The sequence below is a fragment of the Callithrix jacchus genome, chromosome 10, assembly GCF_049354715.1.
Source record: "Callithrix jacchus isolate 240 chromosome 10, calJac240_pri, whole genome shotgun sequence".
Taxonomy (NCBI): domain Eukaryota; kingdom Metazoa; phylum Chordata; class Mammalia; order Primates; family Cebidae; genus Callithrix; species Callithrix jacchus.
The window spans coordinates 18,317,732-18,344,556 of NC_133511.1; the positions used below are offsets into that span (position 1 = coordinate 18,317,732).

Sequence of the window (26,825 nt, forward strand, 5' to 3'; positions counted from 1 at the left end):
TCTCCTTGTTGTCTGCCTCTCCTGGAAATGACAGCAGGATATCTCCCTATGGGGGGCTGACGATGCTGAAGGGATGGGCGGAAGGGGTGGAGGGGACCCTCAGAGACTAGATTTGATAGGGAGAAATTGATAAACAGGAGATGTTTGAGGCTGGGGCCCACTTCCCTAATGCAAATCAGCTCCCTCCCACCAACCCTCTGGGGCCCACCCCAGCCCTGATCTCTGCTCCTCTGGGGTACCGGGGCCTGCTTGTAGCTTTTTCTGTCTGCCCCTATTTTGCTGAGAGGAAACTCCAGTCTTCATTGGAACAGCCCTTTGCGTCTGATCCTCTTGATACTCACTTTTGAACCTGGGGTTGCCAAGGACCAGTACCCCCCTTATCAGGGTATAGCTCCATCAGGGTCCAGGGAACTTAGAGAGCCCAGGACTGCTGTGGTGTGAGAAGGGAGCATTTCAGCCTGGCTCACATTGACTGGTGGGGACTAGGCTCTGGGCCTATTTAGGACTCAGCCTGAAGCTCCAGGGCTTCCTGGGGGCTGGGAAGGGAAAGGGCCGATAGGGAGGCAGGTGAGAATATTCCTGGGCATGGGTGAGCCCCATCTTAGACCTTCCTCTCTTCCCTTGGCAGAGCCCGAACCCAGCTCTCACGTTCTGCGTGAAGACCCATGACCGGCTGTACTACATGGTGGCCCCGTCTGCAGAGGCCATGCGCATCTGGATGGATGTCATCGTCACAGGGGCTGAGGGCTACACTCAGTTCATGAACTAACTGCCGTGGGCCTCCTGGCAGAGCACAACTGGGGCTTTTATGTAAGAAGACTTTAATATTCTATAAGGAGCTTGATCCTGTGAGTTTCTGGGCTCTGGCCTCCTGAAGAACCAGCCAGAAGAAAAGTGGAGGTGGCTGCTGCCTCCTCAGAGCCCAGAACTTGCAGTAACCCTACAGGGTCCTGCCCTGGGCCCAGCCAGGGCTGAGGAGCTGTCACAGAGAGGGCCTCAGCTCTGACCTGACACCTCTCCCCAGCCTGTTTTCTCTTTTCTAAAAGACAAATTATGGTACCATAAGCTGCCAAAGATCCCCTCCTGCCTCAGACCCCTTTGCCAGGGGCCTTGGGGGCTGAGCAGAGCCACATCCAGAGTGGGGTGATAGCTCAGGCGGCCCACTTCCCACTTCTCAAACCCCGCTCTGCCCCATTGTTCTCCCTTCCCTTATATTTTTTATTACCTTGCTCAAGGGCCAGAGATCTCAAGTATCATCATTGAGGTCCTAGCTCCATTCTCTAGTTGCAGACCCATCCCCATGGTTACCATAGCGACTGCTTCATTCCCCTGGTTACATACTAATTGCTGCCGCTCTGTGGCCCAGCCCACTGCTTCAGCTGTGGGCCATCTGAAGGTACATGCCATCATCTCTCCAGCCCAGGCCCCTGGGCATCTCATGCTGGGGGAGGGGACCAAATACCTGCTCCCTGACCCCTGCCTGTGTCTTCAGCCCTGATGCACAGCCTGCCAGACCCCCAGTCCAGCCCTCTCCCTTCCACTGGTGCCTTGCTTAGAGCCAGAAGGGATGAAGCCGGGGGATGTAGGGAACAGAGGAGTGATGCAGCTGGGAGAGGAAGCTGGAAGGGTTATGGTTGGAATTCTGCACAGGGTTGAGTTTCTGACAGGGAAAGAGGGTTGCTCTGATGCTGCTAGAGGGAAAGCCTGAGCAGGAGAGGATGCAGCAGAGGGGAAGGGCCTGTGGTGCTGCCACCCTTCCTTCAGCCTCCCAAGGGTGATGGAAATGGAGAGTGGAGGACCAGGCCTCCAGCTGTCTGGCCTCGCCCTTCACGCCTTAACACTAAGCCCACTTCCCCTGCTCTCCTTCCCAGCACTGAGCCCTTGGTTGCCTGGGCCCAGGCTGGGGGTTTTCAGTATTTGTAAGCATTCAGCAGAACAATAAAGCCTTTGGACTACGGAAATGTGTGGAAGGTCAGAGGTGTGGGGCATGGCACTGGGGCACCTGGGGCAGGAGGGCTAGGTCTTCCCCCAGAGCAGGACTGCCACCCTATTCAAGGTTCCAGGAGGGAGGTAGACCCCAACCCATGACCTACAGGTCATGACCCTGCCCCCCACTTCACTCTGATCAGAGGACAGGCTGGGAGGCAGGAGGGCATGAAGAGGCAGGAGAAGGCAGGAACTGGTGCAGAGGTTTAATGGGGCAGGTGCTGGTGTCAGGTGAGGAGGGCTGTCACTGTGGCAGGAGGCTGAGCAGGAAGCTGGGCAAAAGGGCAGCTGCCAGGCAGTGGGGCTCCAGGAAAGCCAGCTGGGCCCCTGAGGTCAGCCGGTCACCGTAGCGGTCCAGCAGCATCAGGACCACGCCATTGGTCCAGCCAAAGCCCTCCTGGGAAAGGCAGGGCAGTGGGGTCAAGTCTCTGAGGAAGCCCCAAACCCTTGGTGGGGGTTGTGGGCGCTCTCCCCAGGGACACTGGCCCTGCCTAGCCCCAGAGGCACCAGGGAGCCCCAGTCAGCTCCTCCTCTGGCCCACGTGCAGGTGAGCACATTGGGGTGTGGGGCTGGGGGCATGGGCAGCAGAGCCCAGGAGTTCCCTATAGGGCATTGGCCAGTCCACACCAGGTCTGCTCACCTGAACTTCATACTCCCCTCCCCCACCGGGCTGTCCACCGTTGCTGATGTCATACTGGGGACAAGAGAGTAGTCTGTAGGTCAGGCACTGCCCCACCCCACCCAACCCCAGGGACAACAAACAACCAGAGCTCCTGGGGCTGCTCTGTCTGCCCAGCAGCCCCTGCAGTGCCCAGGCGTGGCCAGTGGATGCTGCCACTGTGCCAGCTCCCTGGGCCCTGCCAAGGCTGACCCTCTAGCCTCAGCATGGGGATGTCCTGAGGGGCACAGGGAGGGCTTGGACCAACTCACCTTCTCATACATGGCTGACTTTTGTGAGTAGACATCAAAGTTGGTTCGGATCCAATTCTGAGCCAGCTGGAAAGCCACTTCCTGGGCCCGAGGTAAAGCTGCCTTGGCCAGGCCTAGACCCCATCGCAGTTAGGACTCAACCTCCAATTCCCCATCCCAGACAGAGCACAGGCTGCACCCTACTCTCTCCAAGGAGGGAAAGAGGCCTGGCCCTAAGACCTCCTTCATGAGACCATGGGCCAAACTGCCCTTAATTGAGGGCCCTAGTTTGAAGGGTGAACAGGACTGATTGCACTAGACAGGTCGGGTGGACATAAATGTTTGCCAAGTGGAGACCAGGAGAGCAGAGGAGCAAGAGAGAGGACAAGGGGCCTGTGTCTTTTGTTCATGCCTCCCCAGCACCTGGGAGGCCCACCTCTACACCCTGAGGAGGGCCCTGGGCTATGCCCAGCCCTGCCTCCCTACCTCTGATGACCAGGTCCTGCAGGGGGGCCCAGGCATTGGGGAAGTCCCACTGCTGGCCTGTCTTCTGGAGAGAGGTCGGGATCCCATACTGGTAAGTCAGGATCTGGCTGTCCTAGAAGATTCCAGACATTCCCATGACTCTGGGTGGGGCTGGACTGGGAGCCAGGACGCTGGGCCCCGCAGGAAGCCAGATGTCCCCTTCCTGGCCCTTCTCTTCTTGGCTTCCTGGCCCTTCTCCTCTTGGCTCACAGCTGCCCCCCGGTGGCTTCGGCGGGACCCGCAAGCTGGGACAAGGGGCACAACCAGAGCGGCCTCCCCTGCAGATCCTGCTCAGGGTCAGGAGGGGGCGGTGCTGCCTGTAGTGGGTCAGAGCCACCTGCTGTGCCCTCACCTCCAGGTATTTCAGAGCCTTGTCCGCCACGCCAGGGTCAGAGAAACACCCGGCCCAGAGTGGAGTAAGGTTGGATGGGTAAAACTCCCTGTTCTTCTTCTTGTTCTCAAGGTCGTAGTCGAACCAGGCACCGGCCTCCTCATCCCACAGGACTGTGTTCAGGGCGGCCAAGCGTTGCGCCCGCAGAGTTCTGTACTTCACGGCCTGGGATTCGTTCCCTGGGACAGCGCTGCCTTTAGTCCCAGCAGCCGGGGCCTGCGTGCCGGCCCCAGGCCTTTCATGGCTCTAGCTGGACCTCCTCCCTTTGTGTTTCTCTGCAAGAGCTGAGACACCCTGATGACCAAGGGGATGTGCCCACCTGGAGCCCAGCACATTTCAGGCCTTTAGGTCCTGGCATTTCCTGAGCACACGTCCCCGCCCTGCTCCCAGGGAACGACTGAAGCTGATCTGTCCCCAGGGTCTATCCCAAGTACATGGGCTGTGTGGATTCCCCTAGCTCTCAGGGGGTCAAGGGCAGCTGTCTGAGGGAGAGGGAGGGAAGGATTTTGGATATGTGGACTAGGGTTCCACTCACAGACCCTAGAGAGTCTCACAGTAAGAAAGGGAGGGGAGCTGTGTGCGGTGACTCAGGTCTGTAATTCCAGCACTTTGGGAGGCCGAGGCAGGTGGATCTCGAGGTCAGAAGTTTGAGACAAGCCTGACCAACGTTGTGAAACCCATCTCTACTAAAAATACAAAAATTGGCCGGGTGTGGTGGCGCATGCCTATAATCCCAGCTACTTGGGAGGCTGAGGCAGGAGAATCGCTTGAACCTGGGAGGTGGAGGTTGCAGTGAGCCGAGATTTCGCCATTGCACTCCAGCCTGGGCAACAAGAGTGAAACTCCATTTCAAAAAAAAGAAAGGGAGGAAGAGGGAGATCAGGGTGGGCTCCATTCCTCCTCTTGTCTGGTACACAAATGCGAGTGCAGGCTTCCACTAGGGCAGGGCTCGACAGGCTGGGTTGCTGAAGGTCTGTCATCCCAGGGTCCTATTTCCAGTTCTATTGCCAAGCCTGAGGCAGGCAACCAAGCTCCCCGATTCCCCTTCCCTCCTGGGGTGCTCACCCAGCCTGGAGTAGAAGTTGCTCATCAGCTCTTCTGCTTGACATAGGAAGGCATTCAGGTCAACAGGCACAAGTTTGCTGGTTTGGATGCTGCTAAGCGAGCTGGGGTTTGGGCCTCCGATGAGCCAGCGTGAAGAGAAGTCCCAGCCAGACTCAGCCCCAGCCTTGAGCTCAGCCCACAGAGCCTCCCGGTCTCCTGTGAGGACAGAGCAGGGAACCCAGCCAGTCCCGGCTGCAGGATAAGGCAGCCGTTGACAGGGGACCAGAGCCTGACACAGCAGTTGTGCAGCCGCCCTGTCCCCAGCCCTCCCTTGTGCTGCCGCTGCTCACCTTCCGGCAAGGTGTTGGCCAACTCTGCGTCTTTGCTGTAGGACTCTGGCCTGGCAAAGAGGGGAGGTGGGCAGCCTGGCACTGGTAGCTGCTAAGCCCCTCTGTGGTCAAGAGGAGGCTGAGCCACCTTGATCCAGCTGCCCTTGGGCCCCACAGCCTAGGATTGCAGAGGGCTCTTGATGTCACCATCTGAGAGGCCAGGCTAAGTCACTCCTCCTCCAGCCCAGAGCATTGTGACGCTCAAACCAGACTGAGCAGGTAAGAGATTGAGGGGTGGGCTGTTGCAGTTCCTCACCTGGGTCCCCCATAAGGGACATAATAGCGATTCAGGAGATAGTTTTTTCCTCCCGCGCTCACAGAGACAGTCCTGTTCTTGGTCCAAAAGTCCAATTCCAAGGCTAGCGTCTCAATGTTCTCCCTGGAGTGAAGAGGGTAGCATGTCAGCCCAGGCGTGCTGCCCATCCCCAGCCCAGAGAGGTCCGAAGGGTGGGTGGGTCTGCAGAGCAGCACGGGGAGGGCGGTACCCACTGCAGGAAGGCGGTGTCATTGGTGTGAGTCAGGTAGCGATCCATCATGAGGGTCAAGAGTGGGGGCTGGCTCCGCTGCAGGTAGTACACGCGCCCGCCATTGGGGACATGCCCGTAGCTGCCAAGGGGAAGGCCTGCTGAGATGCCCTCTGCCCAGCAACTGGCACCAAGGCAATGCAGCTCCAGGCCCGTGGCATGCCTGCCTCTCCTCCCCACCTAGTCTGGAGGTGCCCGACCCCTCTCACGTTTTCACCAGGTCCAGGAAGTTCTGCAGCATGTCCTTCACCGTCTCAGTCATCTCCGACAGGAGCAGACCCTCCATGACCCAGTAGGAGTCCCTGGGGAAAGGGCAGCTCAAGCACCACCCTACTGCCTCCCTCTACCCAGCACACCAGCCAGTGGGGCACCCTGCCCTGCTCAACACCCTGCTGGCCCTGGGTTCTCCACCACTCCCAGTCCACAGGCCCCCTGGCCTCTCGGAACTGGGTGCTCACCAGTAGTAGAACTCAACAAAGCGACCACCAGGCACAATGAAGGGATGGTCTGAGTAGATGAGAGAGAACCGCTCAGGGTGGCTGAGAACCTCTGGCTTCATCTGGAGTCAGGAGAGAAGGCAAGGGGAGCCTAGAATCCCCATGGAAGCAGAGTATTCAGGTGGCTTGGGGATCTGAGGCCCCGGGAGCCACAGGGTTTGGAGACAGGCAGTCAGGTTCAGGTCTGCTCCACTGCTGCTCAGCCGTATGATCAAGGCCTGGCCGCTGGGAGCCTTGGGGTCCTCACCTCTCACCTGCTGGCCTCAGGATTCCTGGCTCAACTTGATGCTGGGTAGAAGCCCAGGCACCAGGCAGGTGTCCACCAAGCAGTGGTCATTATGAAGACCCAGGGGAGGCTGGGTGGATGAGGAGGGTGCCAGCCCCCCATTTCCTCTCTACTCCCCATCCCTGCTGTCACCCCCAAGCCAGGCCCAGAGGATTGATTCATCATCCCCATTCTCTGAGCCAGGTGGGGATAAAAACCCAAACCCTTTCCCCAGGTGAGGGGATGTGGATGAGCAAACAGGATGGACCTGAGCACAGGGCCCGGCCCCGCGCAGCAGTACCACTGATTCCTCCTGAGATGGAGGTCTGGCCCAGGAGCTCAGGGAAGCAGAGAGTGCAGCAGGCAGTGAACATCTACCCACTGATGCCAGAGGCAGTGCTGGGCAGCCTGGAGGTGGCAGGCTGGGGTTTCCTGGGGAGGCTGGGGAGCCTTCCTGGAGGAGGTGAGGCTTTAGATGTAAATGCTGCCTTTCTGACCTCAGAAGTTTTGTTTTTTATTTGTTTGTTTTTTGAGACGGAGTCTTACTCTGTCCCCCAGGCTGGAGGGCAATGGCATGATCTTGGCTCACTGCAATCTCCACCTCCCAAGTTCAAGTGATTCTCCTGCCTCAACCTCCCGAGTAGCTGGGGCTACAGGCACCTGTCACCATGTCTGGCTAATTTTTGTATTTTTAGTAGAGATGGGGCTTCACCATGTTGGCCAGATTGGCCTTGATCTCCTGTCCTCCTGATCCGCCCACTTTGTCCTCCCAGAGTGCTGGGATTACAGGTGTGAGCCATGGTGTCCAGCCCTCAGAATTTCTTTCTAGAGGGTTTCTATTTGAGGACCGAGGGGCCAGGGACTGGTTTCTGAGGAAAAGAAAGCTGATCTGTGCTCTGGAGTCCCTGTGGGCCCCAGGCACATTCCTCTCTCCAGCCCCCTTGGCCGGTCCCAGGACACTGATACCTTCTTTCCCAGCTTCTTCCAGAGCTGGTGCAGCTGCTCTGCCCAGGCACGCAGTTTGCCATCTGAAATCTTCTGCAGAAACTGGGGGCTGGAAAAACAGGCCCCACAGGGTTCAGGGAGGCAGCTCAGTTGGAAGGGACCCTCTCTTGTTCCACGCCCAGAGTCATACCTGTCTTTCCAGTCTGTAGGGGTCCAGGGCTGCAGCTCCTGCCCCTTGGCCTGGAAGTGTTCTTGGACAAACGCCTGCAGCTGCTCTCTGGGGATGCTGTGATTGTGGCTCCGGGACAGCTCAGTGAAGGTCTGCAGGACTTGTTCTGGAGAGCAGGCAGCAGCGAGGAGTCAGCAAGGTGTCACAAGCCACTCCCTGATCACAGGGGCCTCTCTGCTTGCTCTTGCCCCCCTGCCTTCTTTGGAGAGGCGGTTCAGCCCTAGGTGCTTCACCTGGAGCTACAGACAGTGGCATGTCCACGAACTCCTTGTCATCCTGGTAGAGCTTAGCCATTTGAACTTGGTGCAGGAGCTCCCCGTGGCAGTAAATCTCACTGCAGAGATAGGGACAGGAGCAGGTCAAGTCACCACTACCCCCGCCTACTGCCTCATCAGGACAGAAGAGAAGGCTAGAGTCTGTGGCAGTCTGGTCAGGGCATGTTCCGTGGCTGGACAAAGGCTCTGTGTGTGTCGGGGGGCGGATAGGAGTTTGTGGGTTGGAGTGACATACAGGGCTGTGGGAGCAAGCAGGGTCTTTGTGCAGTAACGTACCTGTCCAACTGCCTGAGCCCACACTGGTTGCTAATTTGAGATGGTGTAGAATAGCTAGTGGACGAAGGGAGGTTAACACTTTAATCAGTGACGTGTTAGAAGCTGGAATACTGCTGTGGCCAATTCTCTGCACAATGGCCCTGTGTAGACTTGATTGGAAGGGCTTATGGCAGAAGCCTGGGAGGTTCTGAAATGTCCCTTTCTAGAGTCCACACGAAGTGTGTTTCTAAACTGCTGAATCAAAACATAGGTTCAATTCTATTAGGTGAGGTGCACTCAGTGGTGATGGTTGAGACTGGGTCAGGACACTTCCAGGCGCAGTGTGTGGTCTAGGCCATTTGAGAGACAATTACTAACTGGCCCTTGGGTGTTTCCTGAAACTGCCTCCATGACGGCAGGACGCAAAATCATCCTGAAACCTGAAATACCCATAATATCTTGGGTGATGTCAGAGGAATGCTCTGAGACAAAGGCAGTGCCCAGGAGAGTTCCCGAATAAAATGGAAATGGTTTATTCAGGAATGTGCTGCTCAGGGAATGCAAGGAGGTGCTGATGGTATTCATGAGCCGGAAGCCTCCTTCTCCCTAGGGCCAACTTTGGAAACACCAAGGAGCTGATGGATCCTAGTGCCACATAGGAGGGGTCCTATGAACGGCTCTTGGTTGAACAAGAAAAAGCTGCTTGGTGTATGGGTAGACAGACAGGATCTTATTTGGAAGGCCTTTGCACTCTGACTGAGGATAGAAAATCTTTGAAGAAGGTAGGAACAAATCAGCTCAGTGGACTGAATTACATGCTGTTTTCCTTGCAGTAATAGAAGACTCAAATGATGGCCGGGCGTGGTGGCTCACACCTGTAATCCCAGCACTTTGGGAGGCCGAGGCGGGTGGATCACGAGGTCAGGAGATCGAAACCATCCTGGCCAACATGAGGAAACCTCATCTCTACTAAAAATACAAAAGTTAGCTGGGTATGGTGGCACGTGCTTGTAGTCTCAGCTACTTATGAGGCTGAGGCATGAGAATCGCTTTAGCTTGGGAAACGGAGGTTGCAGTGAGCTGAGATTGCACCACTGTGCTCCAGCCTGGGTGACAGAGTGAGACTGTCTCAAAAAAAAAAAAAAGAAGAGGAAGAAGCCTTGAAGACACGAATGGTAAAAGGCCCTGTGTTTGGATTTTTACTGACTCGTGGCAGTAGCCAATGGCCTGGCAGATGGGCTATGAAAAACCGAATTATTAAAGGGAGGCCCACCCGGGGTATAACCCTATGGAAATTTTTTCTTTTTTTTTTTTTTTTTGTGACAGGGTCTCACTTTTTCACCCAGGCTGGAGTGCAGTGGCATGATCTCAGCTCACTGCAACCTCCACCTGCTGGGTTCAAGCAATTTTCCTGTCTCAGTCTCCTGGGTAGCTGGGACTACAGGTACATGCCACCACACCTGGCTGATTTTTTGTATTTTTAGTAGAGATGGGGTTTCACCTTGTTAGCTGGGATGGTCTTGAATCTCCTGACCTCATGATCCACCTACCTTGGCCTCCCAAAGTGTTGGGATTACAAGCATGTGCCACCACTCACAGCCTACCTTATGGAAATTTAAGGGGCACATTAAAGTGGCTTTGCATATCCAGTTATAGATGCAAATGTGCAAAATACTGCAAGATGCTATATTAGAACAGAAAGTACTGTACCAATGTGGACCACCAAGTTACATTTCTTCAGATCAAAGCACACAATTGACAGCTCCTAGTATCCAACAATGGGCCAAGCAATACCGCATTAAATGCACATATGGTGTTGCATACACCCTGAGAGTAGCACTTAGGTAGAGAATTGGAACCGATAGTTGAAACATTTGCTGTCTAAAGTTGGGGAGATAAAAGCATGAAGGGATGGCTTACACACCTTCAAAAGTGTGTGCTCTAGCCGGGCTCAGTGGCTCACACCTGTAATCCTAGAACTCTGGGAAGCTGAGACGGGTGGATCACTTGAGGTCAGGAGTTTAAGACTAGCCTGGCTAACATGGCGAAACCCATCTACTAAAACTACAAAAATTAGCCAGGCATGGTGGCACATGCCTGTAATCCCAGCTACTTGGAAGGCTGAGTTAGGAGAACCCAGGAGGCGGAGGTTGCAATGAGCCGAGATCATGCCACTGAACTCCAGCCTGGGAGACAGAGCAAGACTCTGTCTTTAAAACAAAACAAAACAAAACAAAACAAAAAACAAGCACAGTGGCTCACGCCTGTAATCCCAGCACTTTGGGAGGCTGAAGTAGGTGGATCACTTGAGGTCAGGAGTTAGAGACCATCCTGGCCAACATGGTAAAACGCTGTTTCTACTAAAAATACAAAAATTAGCTTGGTGTGATGGGTGCCTGCAATCCTAGCTACTTGGGAGGCTGAGGCAGGAGAATTACTTGAACCCAGGAGGCGGAGGTTGCAGTGAGCTGATATCGCACCACTGCACTCCATCTTGGGCAATGGAGTGAGACTCCATCTCAAAAAAAAAAAAAAAAAAATCAATGACAGATGGTGAGGAAGAGACATAGTAGCTGAGAGTAAAGGAATGAGCACATGGGTTATGCAATGAGGGAGATCCAATATCCCACTGGTGCCTGGAGAGACTTGAAACAAGAGAATAAGATTGTCTCTTAACATGATTATACCAGATGCCTGAAAGGGGGAAGCCACGCATTTGCCAAGACGACTCCCGCTTTTGGGACCTGGCAAGGTCAAACGGCAGCCTGCAAACCTGAGTGGCACTGCTCTGAGATTTGGCCATATGATACAATGATGAGCTGCATTAATTGCTGACAATGAATGTAACTCTGGCCACGTGTCAGACTTTGGACTCTTAGTTTTCAGGTGACATCTACTACAAAGGATACCATTTGGGAAAGAATTTCCAGGAACTTCTCATTTTGGGGCCTTCCGGTTGTGTGATTTACAACTCCCGGCAGACTAATCACTGTGTAACTGTAAACCTTGATCACTGAATGCTTAGAAAGGTCTCCGGTTAAAATGAATGAAATATAGCAGCAGCATGACAAGACAGCCTGTCACAATGAGCTCCACACACAAATGCAGATCACACTTGTTTTTGTGGATGAAAAGCTGTGAAACAGAATAGAAAAAAAAATGTGTTTAAAAAAATTTTTTTAGACAAAGGCTTGTTCTGTCACCCAGGCTGGAGGGCAGTGGTGCAATCACAGCTGACTGCAAACTCGATCTCCCAGGCCCAAGTGATTCTCCCACCTCAGCCTCCTGAGTAGCTGGGACTACAGACAGGCACATGCCAGCATGCCCAGCTAATAATTTTTCAAGTTTTTGTAGAGACAGGGTCTCAGTATGTTGCTCAGGCTGGTCTTGAACTCCTGGGTTCAAGTGATGATCCTCATGGCTTGGCCTCCCAAAGTGTTGAGATTACAGGCGTGGGTCAGCATGCCCAGCCCTAATGGGTTTCTTATAATATTAAAGCAGTAGACAACCCATGATATGTCCAAATACTCCTGGGAACAGCCCCATGCTGAGACAAGGAAGGCTATGGGAGGCCTTCTGGCATTGTCAAACTAACTACACCTAGGTGTGATGACCACCCATCTAACCCCAGTATGGGGAACTCACAAATTCCGGGTACAAAACATGTATCCTAACTGCCCTCAGTCCTTTAATACAAAATCGCAACAGTATACATGGTAGAATAAACATTGGCCCATGAGATAGAAAAGGCTCTAAAGGAGATAGAGTCCCTCATCACAGACAAGCTGAATTTATTAATACTTTTTTTTTCTGCTTTCAAGCCTTTTATCCCTAACAAATTTATTTATTTATTTATTTATTTGAGACTGAGTCTTACTCTGTCACCCAGGCTGGAGTGCAGTGGCACAATCTCAGCTCATACAACCTCTGCCTCCCAGGTTCAAGCAATTCTCATGCCTCAGCCTCCCGAGTAGCTGAGATTACAGGTATGTGCCACCACGCCTGGCTAATTTTTATATTTTATTAGAGGCAAGGTTTCACCATGTTGGCCAAGCTGGTCTCCAACTCCTGACCTCAGATGATCTGGCTGCCTTGGCTTCCCAAAGTGCTGGGATTACAGGTGTGAGACACCACACCTGGCCTACAAATTTACTTTTAACAAGGAGAAGCATTTTGAGAAAAAGATGTATTAGAGGAAGAGGAAGGACTTCCAAACTCATTCTATGAAGACAGTATTACTCTGATACCAAAACCAGATGAAGACACATTAAAAAAAAATAAAACTAGCCGGGCACGGTGGCTCAAGCCTGTAATCCCCGCACTTTGGGAGGCTGAAGCTGGTGGATCACCTGAGGTCGGGAGTTTGAGACCAGTCTGATCAACATGGTGAGACCCCGTCTCTACTAAAAATACAAAAAATTAGCTGGGCATGGTGGCGCGTGCCTGTAGTCCCAGCTACTCGGGAGGCTGAGCAGGAGAATCGCTTGAACTCGGGAGGCGGAGGTTGTGATGAGCCGAGATTGCACGATTGCATTCCAGCCTGAGCAACAAGAGTAAAACTCCCTCTAAAAAAAAAAAAACAAAATTAAAAACATTAAAAAAAAGAAAGAAATCAATCTCCAGGCTGAGTGCAGTGGCTCACACCTGTAATCCCGGAGGCCGAGGCAGGTGAATCACCTGAGGTCAGGAGTTCAAGACCAGCCTGGCCAACATGGTGAAACATGGTCTCTACTGAAAATACAAAAAAATTAGCTGGGCGTAGTGGCAGGCGCCTGTAATCCCAGCTAATTGGGAGGCTGAGGCACGAGAATTGCTTGAACCAGGGAGGTGGAGGTTGCAGTGAGCCGAGATCATGCCACTTCACTCTAGCCTGGACAACAGAGTAAGACTCAGTCTCAAAAAAAAGAAAAAAGAAATCAATATCCAGTTCTACTCCCCTACCCAGAGATTGAGAGTTCGAGCTGATATCGCTTGGCTTAAAACCCCACCTCTCCACACACACAGTTTGGTCTTTCTGGCATGTCCAATCCTCGTCCTGAGTCAGCTAGTTAGTATAATCTATCTAAAGCCTCACCATGAATACAGACACACCTATCATTTGAGAAATTCCAAGAGCTTAGAAGTTACTTCTCAGCAACCTGGGTCAAAGAACAGACAAATCTTTTTATTATACAACAGTCCAGTCCCTAGCCTTTACCCGTAGATCCCTTGTAGCAAAACAATTATACTTTCCTGAGCAACTGCATTTGGTATAGCATTTTTGTAACAGATAAAGAAATCATATCAACATGCGTATACTGAAAATTTACAGGAACTAGTGTGGAAGTGGAGATGGGAAGCTTTTAGCTCAATTTTCCAGTACATGTGACCCTGAATATTAGTATTATAATCTTGCCAGCAATGCCAGTGTTTTATCATATTGCACTTCAGCTATAACCTGAAAACTAAGAGTCAAAAGATGTTCACACATTACTAGAGTCCCATTGACATTAACAATTAGTCCAGTTCATCACCAGATCATATGACAAAATGTCTCCCACTATCAGGCCACTCAGGCTTGCAGGTTCCTTTTTGATCTTGTCAGGTTCCAAAGCAGGAGTGGTCTTGGCAAAAATATGGCTTCCCCCTTTCAGGCATCAAGTATAATTGTACTAAGAGGACATATCTTTTCTCTGACATTCTTTCTAAGTGTTAATGTAAAAGTGTACTTCCCTCATTTCATTTCTCATTAATGCATTGATTTACTCATTTATTCCCCACTACCACACCTCGCTCTCAATTTATACCCAAACGTTCCCACCTTTGGAAAGGACATTGGGTTAGGCCACTGTGTTTATCCAGATTGCAGGTAGAAACACTTGTCTTGTAAATGCTTCTCCTTTAGTTCACTCCCACTCATATAGGGCTGGCTTACATAGGTACAGAACTAGTAAGCTATCTTGAGCAGCAGGCAATGTATTTGTATTCATTGTTAGCCCCATTTCTGCTAGATGAGGTGGTGGCACAACATGCCCCATCAGACCCTTAAGAATTCTCACATAAAAGTTGTTTTTATTTTATTTTATTTTTGAGACAGAGTCTTGCTCTAGTCTCCCAGGCTGGAGTGCAATGGCACAGTCTTGGATCACTGCAGCCTCCACCTCCCAGGTTCAAGCGATTCTCCCGACTCAGCCTCCCGGGTGACTGGGATTACAGAAGCATGCCACCATGCCCGGCTAATTTTTGTATTTCTATTAGAGACAGGGTTTCACCATGTTGGCTAGGCTGGTCTCAAACTCCTGACTTTGTGATCCACCAGCCTTGGCCTCCCAAAGTGCTGGGATTATAGGTGTGAGCCACTGTGCCTGGCCAAAAGTTTAAGAATATAGTCACATTTTCTTGCTTAGGAATAATTCCTGCCTCTTGAATTTGTATCTGCAGTCCTAATTCAGAATTCTAGCAGATAAATTTAACCAAGAGATTAAAATAATTGAAAAGAATCAAGCAAGAAACCTTAGAGCTGAAAAATGCAATTGGCATACTGAAGAATGCATCAGAGTCCTTTAATAGCAGAATTGATCAAGCAGAAGAAATAATTAGTGAGCTTGACACAGGCTATTTGAAGATACACAATCAGAGAAGACAAGAGAAAAAGGAATAAAACGCAAGCATGCCTATAGGGTTTAGAAAATACAAACGAAATGGGCCAGGCATGGTGGCTCACGCCTATAATCCCAGCACTTTGGGAGGCCCAGGCGGGTGGATCATGAGGGCAAGAGATCAAGACCATCCTGGTCAATATGGTGAAACCCCGTCTCTACTGTACTAAAAATACAAATATTATCTAGGCATGGTGGCTCAAGCCTGTAGTCCCAGCTACTCGGGAGGCTGAGGCAGGAGAATTGCTTGAACCCAAGAGGCAGAGGTTGCAGTGAGCTGAGATTGCACCATTGCACTCCAGCCTGGGTAACAAGAGTGAAACTCCGTCTCAAAAAAAAAAAAAGAAAAGAAAATACAATCAAAATGCCTCAAAATGGCAAATCTAAGAGTTATGGGACTTAAAGAGGAGGCAGAGAAAGAGATAGGGACAGAAAGTTTATTTGAAGGGGTAATAACAGAGAACTTCCCAAACCTAGAGAAAGATATCAATATCCAGAACAAGGAGGTTATAGGTCACCAAGCAGATTTAAGCCAAAGAAGTCTACTTCAAGGCATTAATAATCAAACTCCCAAAGGTCAAGGATAAGGAACGGATCCTAAAAGCAGCAAGAGTAATGAAACAAATAATATACAATGGAGTTCCAGTAAGTCTGGCAGCAGACTTCTCAGTGGAAAGCCTACATCCAGGAGAGAATGGCCTGACATATTTAAAGTGCTGAAGAAAAAAACCTTTTACTCTAGAATAGTATATCTGGTGAAAATATCCTTCAACCATGAAGGAGAAATAAAAGACTTTCCCAGAAAGCAAAAGCTGAAGGATGTCATCAATACCAGACCTATCCTACAAGAAGTGTAGTGTACTTTGATCAGAAAGAAAGGGATGTTAATGCGCAATCAGAAATCACCTGGGCCGGGCGAGGTGGCTCATGCCTGTAATCCCAGCACTTTGGGAGGCCAAGGTGGGAGGAACACTTGAGGAGTTCGAGACCAGCCCGACCAACATGGTAAAATCTGTGTCTACCAAAAAATACAAAAAAAGTAGCCAGGTATGATGACACGCACTTGTAGTCCCACCTGCTCAGGAGGCTGAAATGGGAGAATTGCTTGAACTGGGGAGATGGAGGTTGCAGTGAGCTGAGATCCCACCACTGCACTTCAGCCTGGGTGACAGAGTGAGACCCTATCTCAAAAAAAAAGTTAATGATTGCTGGGCGCAGTGGCTCATGCAATTTGGGAGGCTGAGGCAGGCGGATCACTTGAGGACGGGAGTTTGAGACCAGCCTGGCCAACATGGTGAAACCCCATCTCTGCTAAAAATACATAAAATTAGCTTGGCGTGGAAGCATGCCTGTAATCTTAGTTACTTGGGAGGCTGAGGCATGAGAATCACTTGAACCTGGGAGATGGAGGTGGCAGTGAGCTGCGATGGCGCCATTGCACCATTGCCTGGGTAACAGAGTGAGACTTCACCTCAAAAAAAAAAAAAAAAAAAAAGAGATCACCTGAAGGCACAAAACTCACTGGTAACAGTAAGACACAGAACCCCACAGAACACCACAGCACTGGAACTGTGGTGTGAACTACTCTTATCCTATGTATCCGCAGTCCTGGGACCACTGGGACTTACTGGAACCACTGAATCAGGTGGAAAAAAGAAAGTTTAGTTGATGTGAGGAAGAAAGAAAATGGTATAGTCGTATCACATGGGAAGAATTGCTGGTCATCGTCCCCTGGCCCCTCTTCCCTAATAACTTCCAGAAAAGCAAAAGAATCTAATAGGGGGCAATGAGCCCCCTTGAACCCCCTTACGTTGAGTGTGGGCACATGCTTGTGTAGGCGTGTAAGCCAGCCTTTCATACCCTTATTCCCTGCTGTTTTAGGCAGCACATGCTTCAACTGCCCTTTCCAATTCTCTATTGAACCAGTACTCTGAAGATGAAAGTGTTTCTTGATCTGAACAAAGGTAACTCAGTGGTTCAAATTGGTGGAGTATCTTTTGTTCTGACCCTTTGACAGGGTCGGTGTTTTGGGCGTTTGCATCTACCACTGGTCAAGCAAAGCCCAGTTCAGAACCAGTGTCTACTCTTGTCAGGACCCATCTGTGGCCTCCAGGCCTACCAGCATCAGCTCACCTTGCCAGCTGCATGCGGGGCCTTCCCTCCAAGGTAATCTTCCACAGCCATGTGCAGTCTTTATCTTTTTGGGAGACAGAAAAATACATACTGGCATTTTGTGCCTCGGGGGGAACAAGATGACTAGGTCTAGATTCAGCCCCTCTCTGCATGGCTGCTGCCCCCCAATGTCCATTCATTTCATGAACACAGGTGGCCACCTCAAGTGAGCACACAGGGATGGATGCCTGCTTGCTGCCCCACTTACTTTCTGACCCTGGAAAGGGGTTCGTCTAATGGACATCAACATATCCTGCTTTAATGCACTCTAAAATTCCTGTTGTGATTTCCATATAGACAAGGTTCCCATTGTGCTTCTGCCTGACCATCTGGCCAGGCCATTGGCCATGGTCCAAGAGCTAGTAAGAACCTAAACAGCATGCAGCTCAGCCCACAGAGCTGATTTGTTTTTGCCTTGGATCAGAATGACAACCTTCCAAACAGTAGTCTGTTCATTCACCTTGGGACTGCCGTCCATAAACCAAACGGTCTTTGTTGGTCAATCGAGAGCTGTCAATAGGTCACCGTCCTGTTGGCAATAGAATCTAACAACTCCTTGAGTGGATCCAAAGTCAGTCCTAGGGGAAAGGAGTCTACCTGCTCTTAAATATACTGAATAACTCTGCCTTCCCCTAGGAGCCTGTTCCTGCATCCAGCCATTTCCATTTCATTATGGAACTCTTCTGGGCCCTGCCCACTCTCTGAGAGCATTTCTCCAACATCACCCAAGATATTATAGGTATTTTAGGTTTCAAGATTATCTTACATCCTTCAGTCATAGGGGCAATTTCAAATAATGCCTGATAGCAAGCTAATAATTACCTCTCACATGGAAATTCTCTAGTTCAAAGTCTCAGGAGGTGCTCTAAGGCTTTTGCTATAAAGTCCAGTCTATGCTCCAGAGAAGGCTAGTAATCTGTGTGGACTTGGGCAATCTTATTTGTCCCTTTTGGAATGTCCAATCAATATTGCTCGAGGGCTGGGCACGGTGGCTCACGCCTGTAATCCCAGTACTTTGGAAGGCTGAGGCGGGTGGATCACTAGGTCAGAAGTTCGAGACCAACCTGACCAACATGGTGAAACCCCGGCTCTAAAAAAAAAAAATGAAATATTGCTTGATGAGTGGATTTCCATGCCTTCTGTTTTACAATACTAGGGAGTGGAAATGTTTCCTGGTCAGATACAATATCCATCCCTGTAATATATTCAGGGAGAAGAGAAGCAACCACTCCACATGAAAGCTGGTGAAGCACATTCCATTTTTTCCCAAACATTCCCTTTAATCCCATTAACCTCGGATTCTCATCTGTGCCCCCAATAAGGCAACACCAGCAGGTTTTGGTTTTACAATGCTAGGTAGTGGAACTGTTTCCCAGTCAGACATGATATTCATTCCCGTAAAACATTCAGCTGAAGGAGAGGCAACTGCTTCACATAAAGATCGCTTAAACATTCAACTTTTCTTGCTTTCTTTTTCTTGAGACAGTTTCGCTCTTGTTGTCCAGGCTGGAGTGCAGTGGCACAATCTCGGCTCATTGCAACCTCTGCCTCCCGGGTTCAGGAGATTCCCTGCCTCAGCCTCCTGAGTAGCTGGGATTAAAGGCATGCACCACCACACGCAGCTAATTTTGTATTTTTAGTAGAGATGGGGTTTTACCATGTTGGTCAGGCTGGTCTTGAACTCCCAAGCTCAGTTGATCTGCCTGCCTCAGCCACCCAAAGTGCTGGCATTACAGGCATGAGCCACTGTGGCTGGTCCAACATTCAACTTTTCATCCAAACTTTCACTTTAATCCTGTTGACTCTTGCATTTTTATATTCTTTTTTCTTTCCTTTTTTTTTTTTTTTTTTGAGACAGAATTTCCCTCCACAGTGGCTCACGCCTGTAATCCCAGCATTTTGGGAGGCTGAGGCAGGCAGATCACTTGATGTCGGGAGTTTGAGACCAGCTTGGCCAACATGGTAAAAAAACAAACAAACCCTGTCTCTACTAAAAATGCCAAAAATTAGCGTGGCATGGTGGTACATGCCTATAATCCCAGCTACTCAGGGGGCTAAGACACGAGAATTGGTTGAACCTGGAAGGCAGAGGTTGCAGTGATTTGAGATTGCACCACTGCACTCCAGCCTGGGCTGGAGTGAGCCCAGAGTGAGACCCTGTGTCAACAAACAAGCAAATAAAACAAAAAAAATACCAAGTCCTGGTTGGTGAACACATTGATGAGCTAGGAGGAGAAACATCCTGGTCCATGGAGAAAGGACACAGAAGCTCTGCATTCAGGCCCCTCTAGACCTTGCCCCATGTGGCCCTTCATTTGGCTCACCCTGGCTTGTATTCTTATAATAAAGCTATATCCCTAAGTATAACCATAAGCTTTTCTGAGTCCTGTGAGTTGTTCTAGCAAATTATCAAATCTGAAAGGGTTATGGGAACCCCTCAATTTATAGTCACTTGGTTAGAAGTGCAGGCGGCCTGGAGACCCCCAAACTTGTGGCTGGTGTCAGAGGTAAGGCCGTCTCACTCAGGACTGTGCCCTGAACCTGGGTGTGGGTTCTGCACTAACTCCCGATGGTTAGTGCCAGGATTAAACTGCAGTATTGCAGTTCGTGTCAGAAAATGTGGATTTACTAGAATGACCCTGACTCACTGAAACGTGTGCGTTGGGAAAAGAAAAGACGAAAGGGCAGAGGATGAGAAACCTTTCATTCTTGAGTGGCTACAGGGTCACCCACGGTGTGAAGCGCAGTCACACTGCAGTCAGTTATTCGAGGTCAAAGTGACCGACGGAACTCAGAGATGACTGATATCTAACTTCTGGGGAGTTAACCCATGTGCATAAGGAAGTGTATGCTACTTAGAAGAAAAGCAAATATACAATCTCTATAGATTTTTATCTCTAATAGCCAAACTGAAAGTAAAAGATGGACCAGGCTTAGATTCTGGTCAGTGGAATGACAACCTCTATTCCTGCACTGTGGTACCAAAAGCGCCTGCTGAAGCCCTACTGGGCACTACAGTGAGATTGAGAGAATATAAAAGTGCCGCCGGGTGCGGTAGTTCACGCCTGTAATCCCAGCACTTTGGGAGGCCAAGGCGGGAGGATCACTTAAGGTTGAGAGTTTGACACCAGCCTGACCAACGTGGAGAAACTCCATCTCTACTAAAAATACAAAAATTAGCCAGGCATGGTGGCGCATGCCTCTAGCTGCAGCTCCTTGGGAGGTTGAGGCAGGAGAATCACTTGAACCCTGGAGGCAGAAGTTGCAGTGAGCCAAGATCTCACCATTGCATTCCAGCCTGGGCAATAGAGCTAGACTTCAGAGATTCCAAGAACTTAGAGGTACCTTGGAGGAATCCAAGACAAAGACAAAACAAATTCTTCATTATACAAGAAGTGGAGAAGTGGCTTGTGCACGAAACGACTGACTCAGCAGGTCTGCCGTGTTCAAACCCTGCACGTTTCAGAGAAAGTTCTGGCCCGTGACCAGCCCTGAGAGATAAGATTCAAATTACTGAAATATGCTGCCTGGTAAGTCTTTGTTTTTCTGAGGCCTTGGGCCATGCCAGATATTTGATGCTAGTAATGTGATTTGTGGCAGGGGCCTTTGGCCACCCAGTAACAGTTTGACCTCTGGAGACCTGGAGAGTGAGTAACTGAGGTCAGCCACATGGGTAGTCCATGCTTCCACCACTGACCTCCAATAAAAACACTGGACACCAAGACTCAGGTCAGCTTCCTTGGTTGGCAGTACTTCATGTGCGCAGTCACACACCATTGCTGGAAAAACCATTTCCATGCTGTCCATATAAATCCATTGGAAGAGGAAAAACTGGAAGATTGAGCTTATTTTCTCCTGGACTGGGCCCTACAATATTTTACCTGATGGCTTTATCCTTTCACCATAAGAAACCATAATCATGCTATAACCATTTGGGAAGTATTAGTAAGTCACTGGCCTGAGGTTGGTCTTGGAACACCAATAAAGTCATCTTCTCCTACATTTGGCAAATCAGCCTAATACTTGAAAAAACACTGGAGCACCCAGCCTCTCTGAAGTCCTCATTACAATTGCTCAGGACAAAAGCTATTAATTACCCCAGGCACACTTTCCGCCTCTATACTCCGAAGTTGTCATGGGCAAGTACCATCACCCCTCCCTGTAACGCACACCCCTATTGAACCCCTTCTCTCTGTCCCTAGTCCAGGCACTGGAGCCCAAGCCCAGACCTGACCCTCTTGCCTGGAGCCCTGCTCTCCCTGGACCTGTTCCCACTTGCCCCAGTCACACAGGCCGTCTTCCCAATCCCTGAACAGTGCCTCAGGGCCTCTGCATGGCCGTCTCCATGCCTGGACTGTCCTCTCCAAGATCAGCTCAGCGATGGTTCCTGCCACAATTCTGCTCACACGTCACCTCCTCAGAGATACCTTTCCTCCCTATCTTCTCTTTTTTTTCTTTTTTCACGCCCCCACCCAAAACATTTCAAGCTTTTTTTGGTGGGGGGATGGAGTCTCACTCTTGTCATTCAGGCTAGAGTGCAGTGGCACAATCTCGGCTCACTGCAACCTCTGTCTCCTGGGTTCAAGTGATTCTCCTGTCTCAGCCTCCCAAGTACCTGGGACTACGGGCATGTGACACCACACTTGGCTAATGTTTTATTTTTAGTAGAGGTGGGGCTTCACCATGTTGGTCTCGAACTCCTTACCTCAGGTGATCTGCCTGTCTTGGCCGCCCAAAGTATTGGGATTACAGGTGTGAGCCACTGTGCCCCGCCCTCCCTATCTTCACTAATACACCCTCTGTTCACCCGCACCAGCAGGTCCCTAACTTCGCTCTACTTCAAACAGTGCTTCTGTTCCTGTTTTGCTTCTCTTATTATTGTTCTTGCAGGAGCTGGTAAAGTGACTGATGTGGCCACAGCTCCATAAATCCATGTGGAATGAAGGGTGGACATTGCCTGAGTCCAGGAGGCAGGATAGGCTGGCTCATCTCCGTCCCTGGTGACGGAGACTCAGGCTCAGGAAAGAGCTTTGACCTGCCTTGGGTCACAGAGAGAGTTTTAGGGTCAGGGCTTAAGCCAGGGTGCTGTGTTCAGGCCCTTAGGCCGTCTCTCATACCCAGGCTAGGGAGCTGGAGCAGAAAGTTTGCTAGAACAATCCTGAGAAGACTGCATAGCTCAAGGATCAGTATGGAGGAGGAGAGGGAGGGAGAGTGGGCTTTGGTCAGCAGGCTCTTGGAGCTCAGACCAGGCTCAGGCAGCTGCACCTGGTGTCAGCACTGCAGGTCCTGGCCGGACACAGGGGCTCATGCTTGTAACCCCAGCACTTTGGGAGGCCGATGCAGGTGGATCACTTAAGGTCAGGAGTTTGAGGCCAGCCTGGCCAACATGGTGAAACCCCGTCTACTAAAAATACAGAAAAAATTAGCCAGTTGTGGTAGTGCACTCTTGTGATCCCAGCTACTCAGGAGGCAGAGACAGCAAAATCTCTTGAACCCAGGAAGTCTAGGCTGCAGTGAGTGAAGATCGTGCATTTCACCTGGACAACAGAGCAAGACTCTAACAAAAATAGGACTGCAGGCCCAGTGCCCAGCACAGAGCCTGCTACATAGGAATCCTCGTTTTCTTCTCTTCCCTACTCTTTCCTTCCTTTATATTCTCTTTCTTCCCCTCTGAAGTGCTGACCCCAGAGCCTGAGATCTCATCCCAGCCTCCCTCTTATTGCCATCCTTCCCCACTGCCCTCCCCACACCCCTACCTCTCACAGGGTGGGGGTAGGGCTTCCTGGGACCTCAGCCCCAGCCCCAGCAGCAGCAGCAGGCACAGCTCCCAGGTCCTCCCTGGCATGGTGGCAGTGGCTGTGACTATGACTGAGCAAGCCCGGGCACCTTGGGCTTTCTGGGCACAGCCTGGCTTGCCTGCCTGTCCAAGTCAGCCAAAGTCCAGCCTTCGAGGTGTGGTCACCTGAGGAGACATGTGCTTGGTCTTCGTGTGGCCCGCTCGCCCCTCCTGCTCTCAGGGCACAGTGGCCACCCCCACCTCCTTCTACTTTGCCTCTTCTATTTCACAGTCCCAGCTGGTGAGACTGGGACTGAGATGGCTCAGGCTCTTCCCTCAGAGCATGGGGGTTGGGGGTGGGGAATGGGCACCGGAGGGCCAGGGACACAGTCAAGGCCACATACCTGTAACCTTGGGTGGCCCCAAGATCACCAACCTCAAAGAGTTACCATTTCCCTTAACATTTCAAATGGAATGGCTCAGGATCCTGTCCTTGGTGTGGGGTGAAATTCAGGGACTCTCACTCTTATCTACAAGAGATATGGCAGGAGACATAAAACAATGGACAGTAGAACCATCTGTCTGAGGAGGAGTAAGGGAGACCCACCACAGCAGGACATTTGTAATGAGTCTTGACGGCTGTGTAGGAGTTTGCCAAGGGAATGGGCTGGAGACCACTACAATGTATGCGAGCATACGAGGAGAACAGCAGGCTCCTCGGCCTAGCTGCACAGAACTTGGTGTTCATACAGGGAAGCTTTTGAGATAGGCTGGAGGAACATGTTGCCACCCGTCTGGAAATGGTCTTTGCCAAGCCAAGGAATGTAGCTCCCCAAGGGGGAACCAGCAGAGAAGTCTGTGAGCTTAAGAAGCAGATTCAGGGCCACGCATGGTGGCTCACACCTGTAATCCCAGCATTTTGGAGAGCCGAGGTGGGTGAATCACAAGGAGGTCAGAAGTTTGAGACCAGGCTGGCCAAGCTGGTAAAGCCCTGTCTCTACTAAAAATGCAAAAATTAGCCAGCAGAGTGGACCTCTCCTGAAGGACTTACGCTTGCTGTTAAGGATGTCAGCAGTGGCACCTGAGCAGTGTTTGCCACTGTTAAAAAAAATCCTTAGACAAATTAAATTTAACATTTATTCAAGCAAAGAAATGACTCATGGATCAGGCACCACTCTGACCCAGTAAAGGTTCACATAGCTCCACCCAGTAATTCGGGAAGCTGGTATTGGTTTTGTACTTGTTTTCTTTTTTGAGGCAGGGTCTTGCTCCGACACTCAGGCTGGAGTGCAGTAGGTCTGTCATAGCTCACTGCAGCCTTGATCTCTCAGGTTCAAGTGATCCTCTCACCTCAGCCTCCTGAGCAGCTGGGATCACAGGCACACACCACCACGCCCAACTAATTTTTTAATTAAAAACCATTTCTTTTTTTTTTTTTAAGATGGGGTTTCACCATGATGGCCAGGCTGGTCTTGATCTCTTGACCTCATGATCCACCTGCCTCGGCCTACCAAAGTGCTGGGATTACAGGCGTGAGCCACCGCGCCCGGTCTAACCATTTCTTTCTTTTTTTGGTAGAGATTGGGTCTCCCTATGTTGCCCAGGCTGGTCTAAAACTCTTGAGCTCAAGCAATCCTCCTGCCTCGTCCTCCCAAAGTGTTGGGATTACAGACATAAGCCACCATGCCTGGTCAACAATTTTTAAGTGTACGATTCAATTTACTTTATATTATATTCACAATGCTGTGCAATCACCCTTGCATTTCTTGGATAAATCTCACTTGATCATGATGTCTCATCCTTTTAATAAACTGTTGGGTTTTGTTTGCAGGTATTTTTTTGATAAATTTTGCTTCAATATGTATAGAGGATATTGGACTGTAATTTTCTTTTCTAGTGATTTTCTTTTTTCTTTTTTGATACACAGTCTTGTTCCATCATCCAGGTGGGAGTACAGTGGCATGAACACAGCTCACTGCAACCTCGACCTCCTGGGGTTCAAGTGGTCTTTTGGTCTCAACCTTCTGAGTAGACAGAACTACAGGTGTATGCCACCAAGCCTGGCTCATTTTTAACTTTTTTTGCAGATACCACATATGACTGTGTTGCCCAGGCTGGTCTTGAACTCCTGGCCTCAAGTGATCCTCCCGCCTTGGCCTCCCAAAGTATTCCTCCCCAGGTGTGAGCCACCACGTCCAGCCCTCTTGTGATGTCTTTAACTGGCTTTGATGTCAGGGTAATGCTAACCTGGTATCATGAGTTAGAAAGTATGCCCCCTCTTCTATCTGTGGAAGTGTTTGAGAAGGATTAATGCCAGTTCTTTAAATGTTTGGTAGAATTTACCAATGAAGCCATCTGGTCCTGGACCATATTAGGCAGACACAATGTATATTATGGGGGGCTGGGGGAGAGTGAGAGAGTTTGAGGGGTGGCTGGCAAGTCCAAAATCTCTAGGATAGGCTGGCAGGCTGGAGAAACAGGGAAGAAGCTGCAGCTCAAGTCTGAAGGCAGTGTGCTGGTGGAATTCCCTCTTCTTCTGGGGAGGTCAGTCTTTTTCAAATTATTCAACTGATTGGATAAGGTCCATCCACGTTAGGGAGGGTAATCTGCTTTACTCAAAGTCTACAGATTTAAATGTTAATTTCATCTAAAAAATACCTTCACAGAAACATCTAGAATAATGCTTGACCAACTACCCAGATACATTTGCCTAGCCATGTTGACACATAAAATTAAACCATTTTTTTTTTTTTGAGACGCAGTATCGCTCTGTCTCTCAGGCTTGAGTGCAGTGGCACGATCTTGGCTCACTGCAACCTCCACCTTCCGGGTTCAAATGATTCTGCCTCAGCCTCCCAAGTAGCTGGGATTACAGGAGCACACCTCTTGTAAAATTAGCTGCCACATCTGGCTAATTTTTTGTAGAGATGGGGTTTCACCATGTTGCCCAGGGTGGTCTTGAACTCCTGAGCTCAAGCAATCTACCCACCTTTGCCTCCCAAAGTGCTAGGATTACAGGCATGAGCCACCACGCCCAGCCAATGTTCTTTAAAAAAACACATCCACGCTGGGCTTGGTGGCTCACGCCTGTAATCCAAGCACTGGAGGCCAAGGCGGGTGGATCACCTGAGGTTGGGAGTTCAAGACCAGCCTGACCATCATGGTGAAACCTCGTCTTAAAAACAAAAACAAAAACACACACACATGCAACTTTATAGTGATTGTACTAATTTACATTCCTACCAACAGTACACGAGGGTTCTTTTTCTCCACGTCCTCACCAGCATTTGTTATTGCCTGTCTTTTGGGGAAAAGCCATTTTAACTGGGGTGAGATATCTAATTGTAGTTTTGATTTGCATTTCTCTGATGATCAGTGATGTTGCGCACTTTTTCATGTACCTGTTTGCCATTTGCATGTCTTCTTTTGAGCATTGTTTATAGTGATTCAGATCTTCTGCTCATTATGCAGACTGGCTTTGTTCTAGGGAAACTCCTCACTATGTTGCCCAGGCTGGTCTCAACTCCTGGCCTCAATCAATCCTCCCACCTTGGCCTCCAAAAGTGCTGGGATTATAGGTGTGAGCCACCATGCCTGGCCAGTAGTTCTTTTTTATGCATTTTATACATTTACAACTAACCGAGTCTACTCAAATAACACTACATTTCATGGGTAGTGCAAATACCTTATGGTAACAAAGTAGTCTTCACTTCTCCCTCCTGTTCCTTGTATCTTTGCCGTTGTCCAGTTCCCTCATCCGTAAACTATAACTGGCTAGGTCAAGGTGGGTCATGCCTATAATTCCAGTACTTTGGGAGGCCGAGGTGGGAGGATCATGAGGTCAGGAGTTTGAGACCCACCTGACCAAAATGATGAAACCCCGTCTCTACTAAAAATACAAAAATAAAAAAATAGCTGACTGTGGTGGTGCACACTTGTAATCTCAGCTACTCAGGAGGCTGAGGCAAGAGAACCTCTTGAACCCGGGAGGTGGAGGTCGCAGTG

General features: G+C 50.1%; 2 protein-coding genes across 53 annotated transcripts in view; one reads left to right on the forward strand and one right to left on the reverse strand.

Moving 5' to 3' along the window:
* Positions 1 to 1,961, forward strand: part of PHLDB1 (pleckstrin homology like domain family B member 1) — a 51,912-nt gene extending 49,951 nt beyond the window's left edge. For all 50 annotated transcript variants that reach the window (XM_035264767.3, XM_078339622.1, XM_078339623.1 and 47 more), the window contains one exon: positions 629 to 1,961. In XM_035264767.3, the coding sequence (XP_035120658.3) occupies positions 629 to 769 (141 nt within the window). In that variant the 3' untranslated portion in view covers positions 770 to 1,961. The remainder of the gene's footprint in view (positions 1 to 628) is intronic.
* TREH (trehalase) lies at positions 627 to 22,914 on the reverse strand. Of its 3 annotated transcripts, XM_035264790.3 has the most exons (16): positions 22,801 to 22,914; positions 17,006 to 17,069; positions 7,938 to 8,038; positions 7,666 to 7,810; positions 7,497 to 7,584; positions 6,227 to 6,327; positions 5,978 to 6,070; positions 5,734 to 5,850; positions 5,501 to 5,623; positions 5,206 to 5,255; positions 4,877 to 5,071; positions 3,773 to 3,990; positions 3,382 to 3,493; positions 2,917 to 3,029; positions 2,627 to 2,680; positions 627 to 2,383 (listed from the first exon to the last, which is right to left on the reverse strand). In XM_035264790.3, the coding sequence occupies exons 2-16, from the start codon at positions 17,017 to 17,019 to the stop codon at positions 2,231 to 2,233; spliced, it is 1,677 nt and encodes a 558-aa protein (XP_035120681.3). In that variant the 5' UTR covers positions 17,020 to 17,069; positions 22,801 to 22,914; the 3' UTR covers positions 627 to 2,230. The 3 variants fall into 3 exon arrangements, 2 of the variants coding, with proteins under 2 accessions (XP_035120681.3, XP_002754508.4); XM_002754462.6 differs by lacking the exon at positions 17,006 to 17,069; XR_013523074.1 differs by lacking the exons at positions 627 to 2,383; positions 17,006 to 17,069 and having other exon boundaries at positions 2,644 to 2,680; positions 2,917 to 3,493.
* Between the last annotated feature and the right edge of the window lie 3,911 nt (positions 22,915 to 26,825).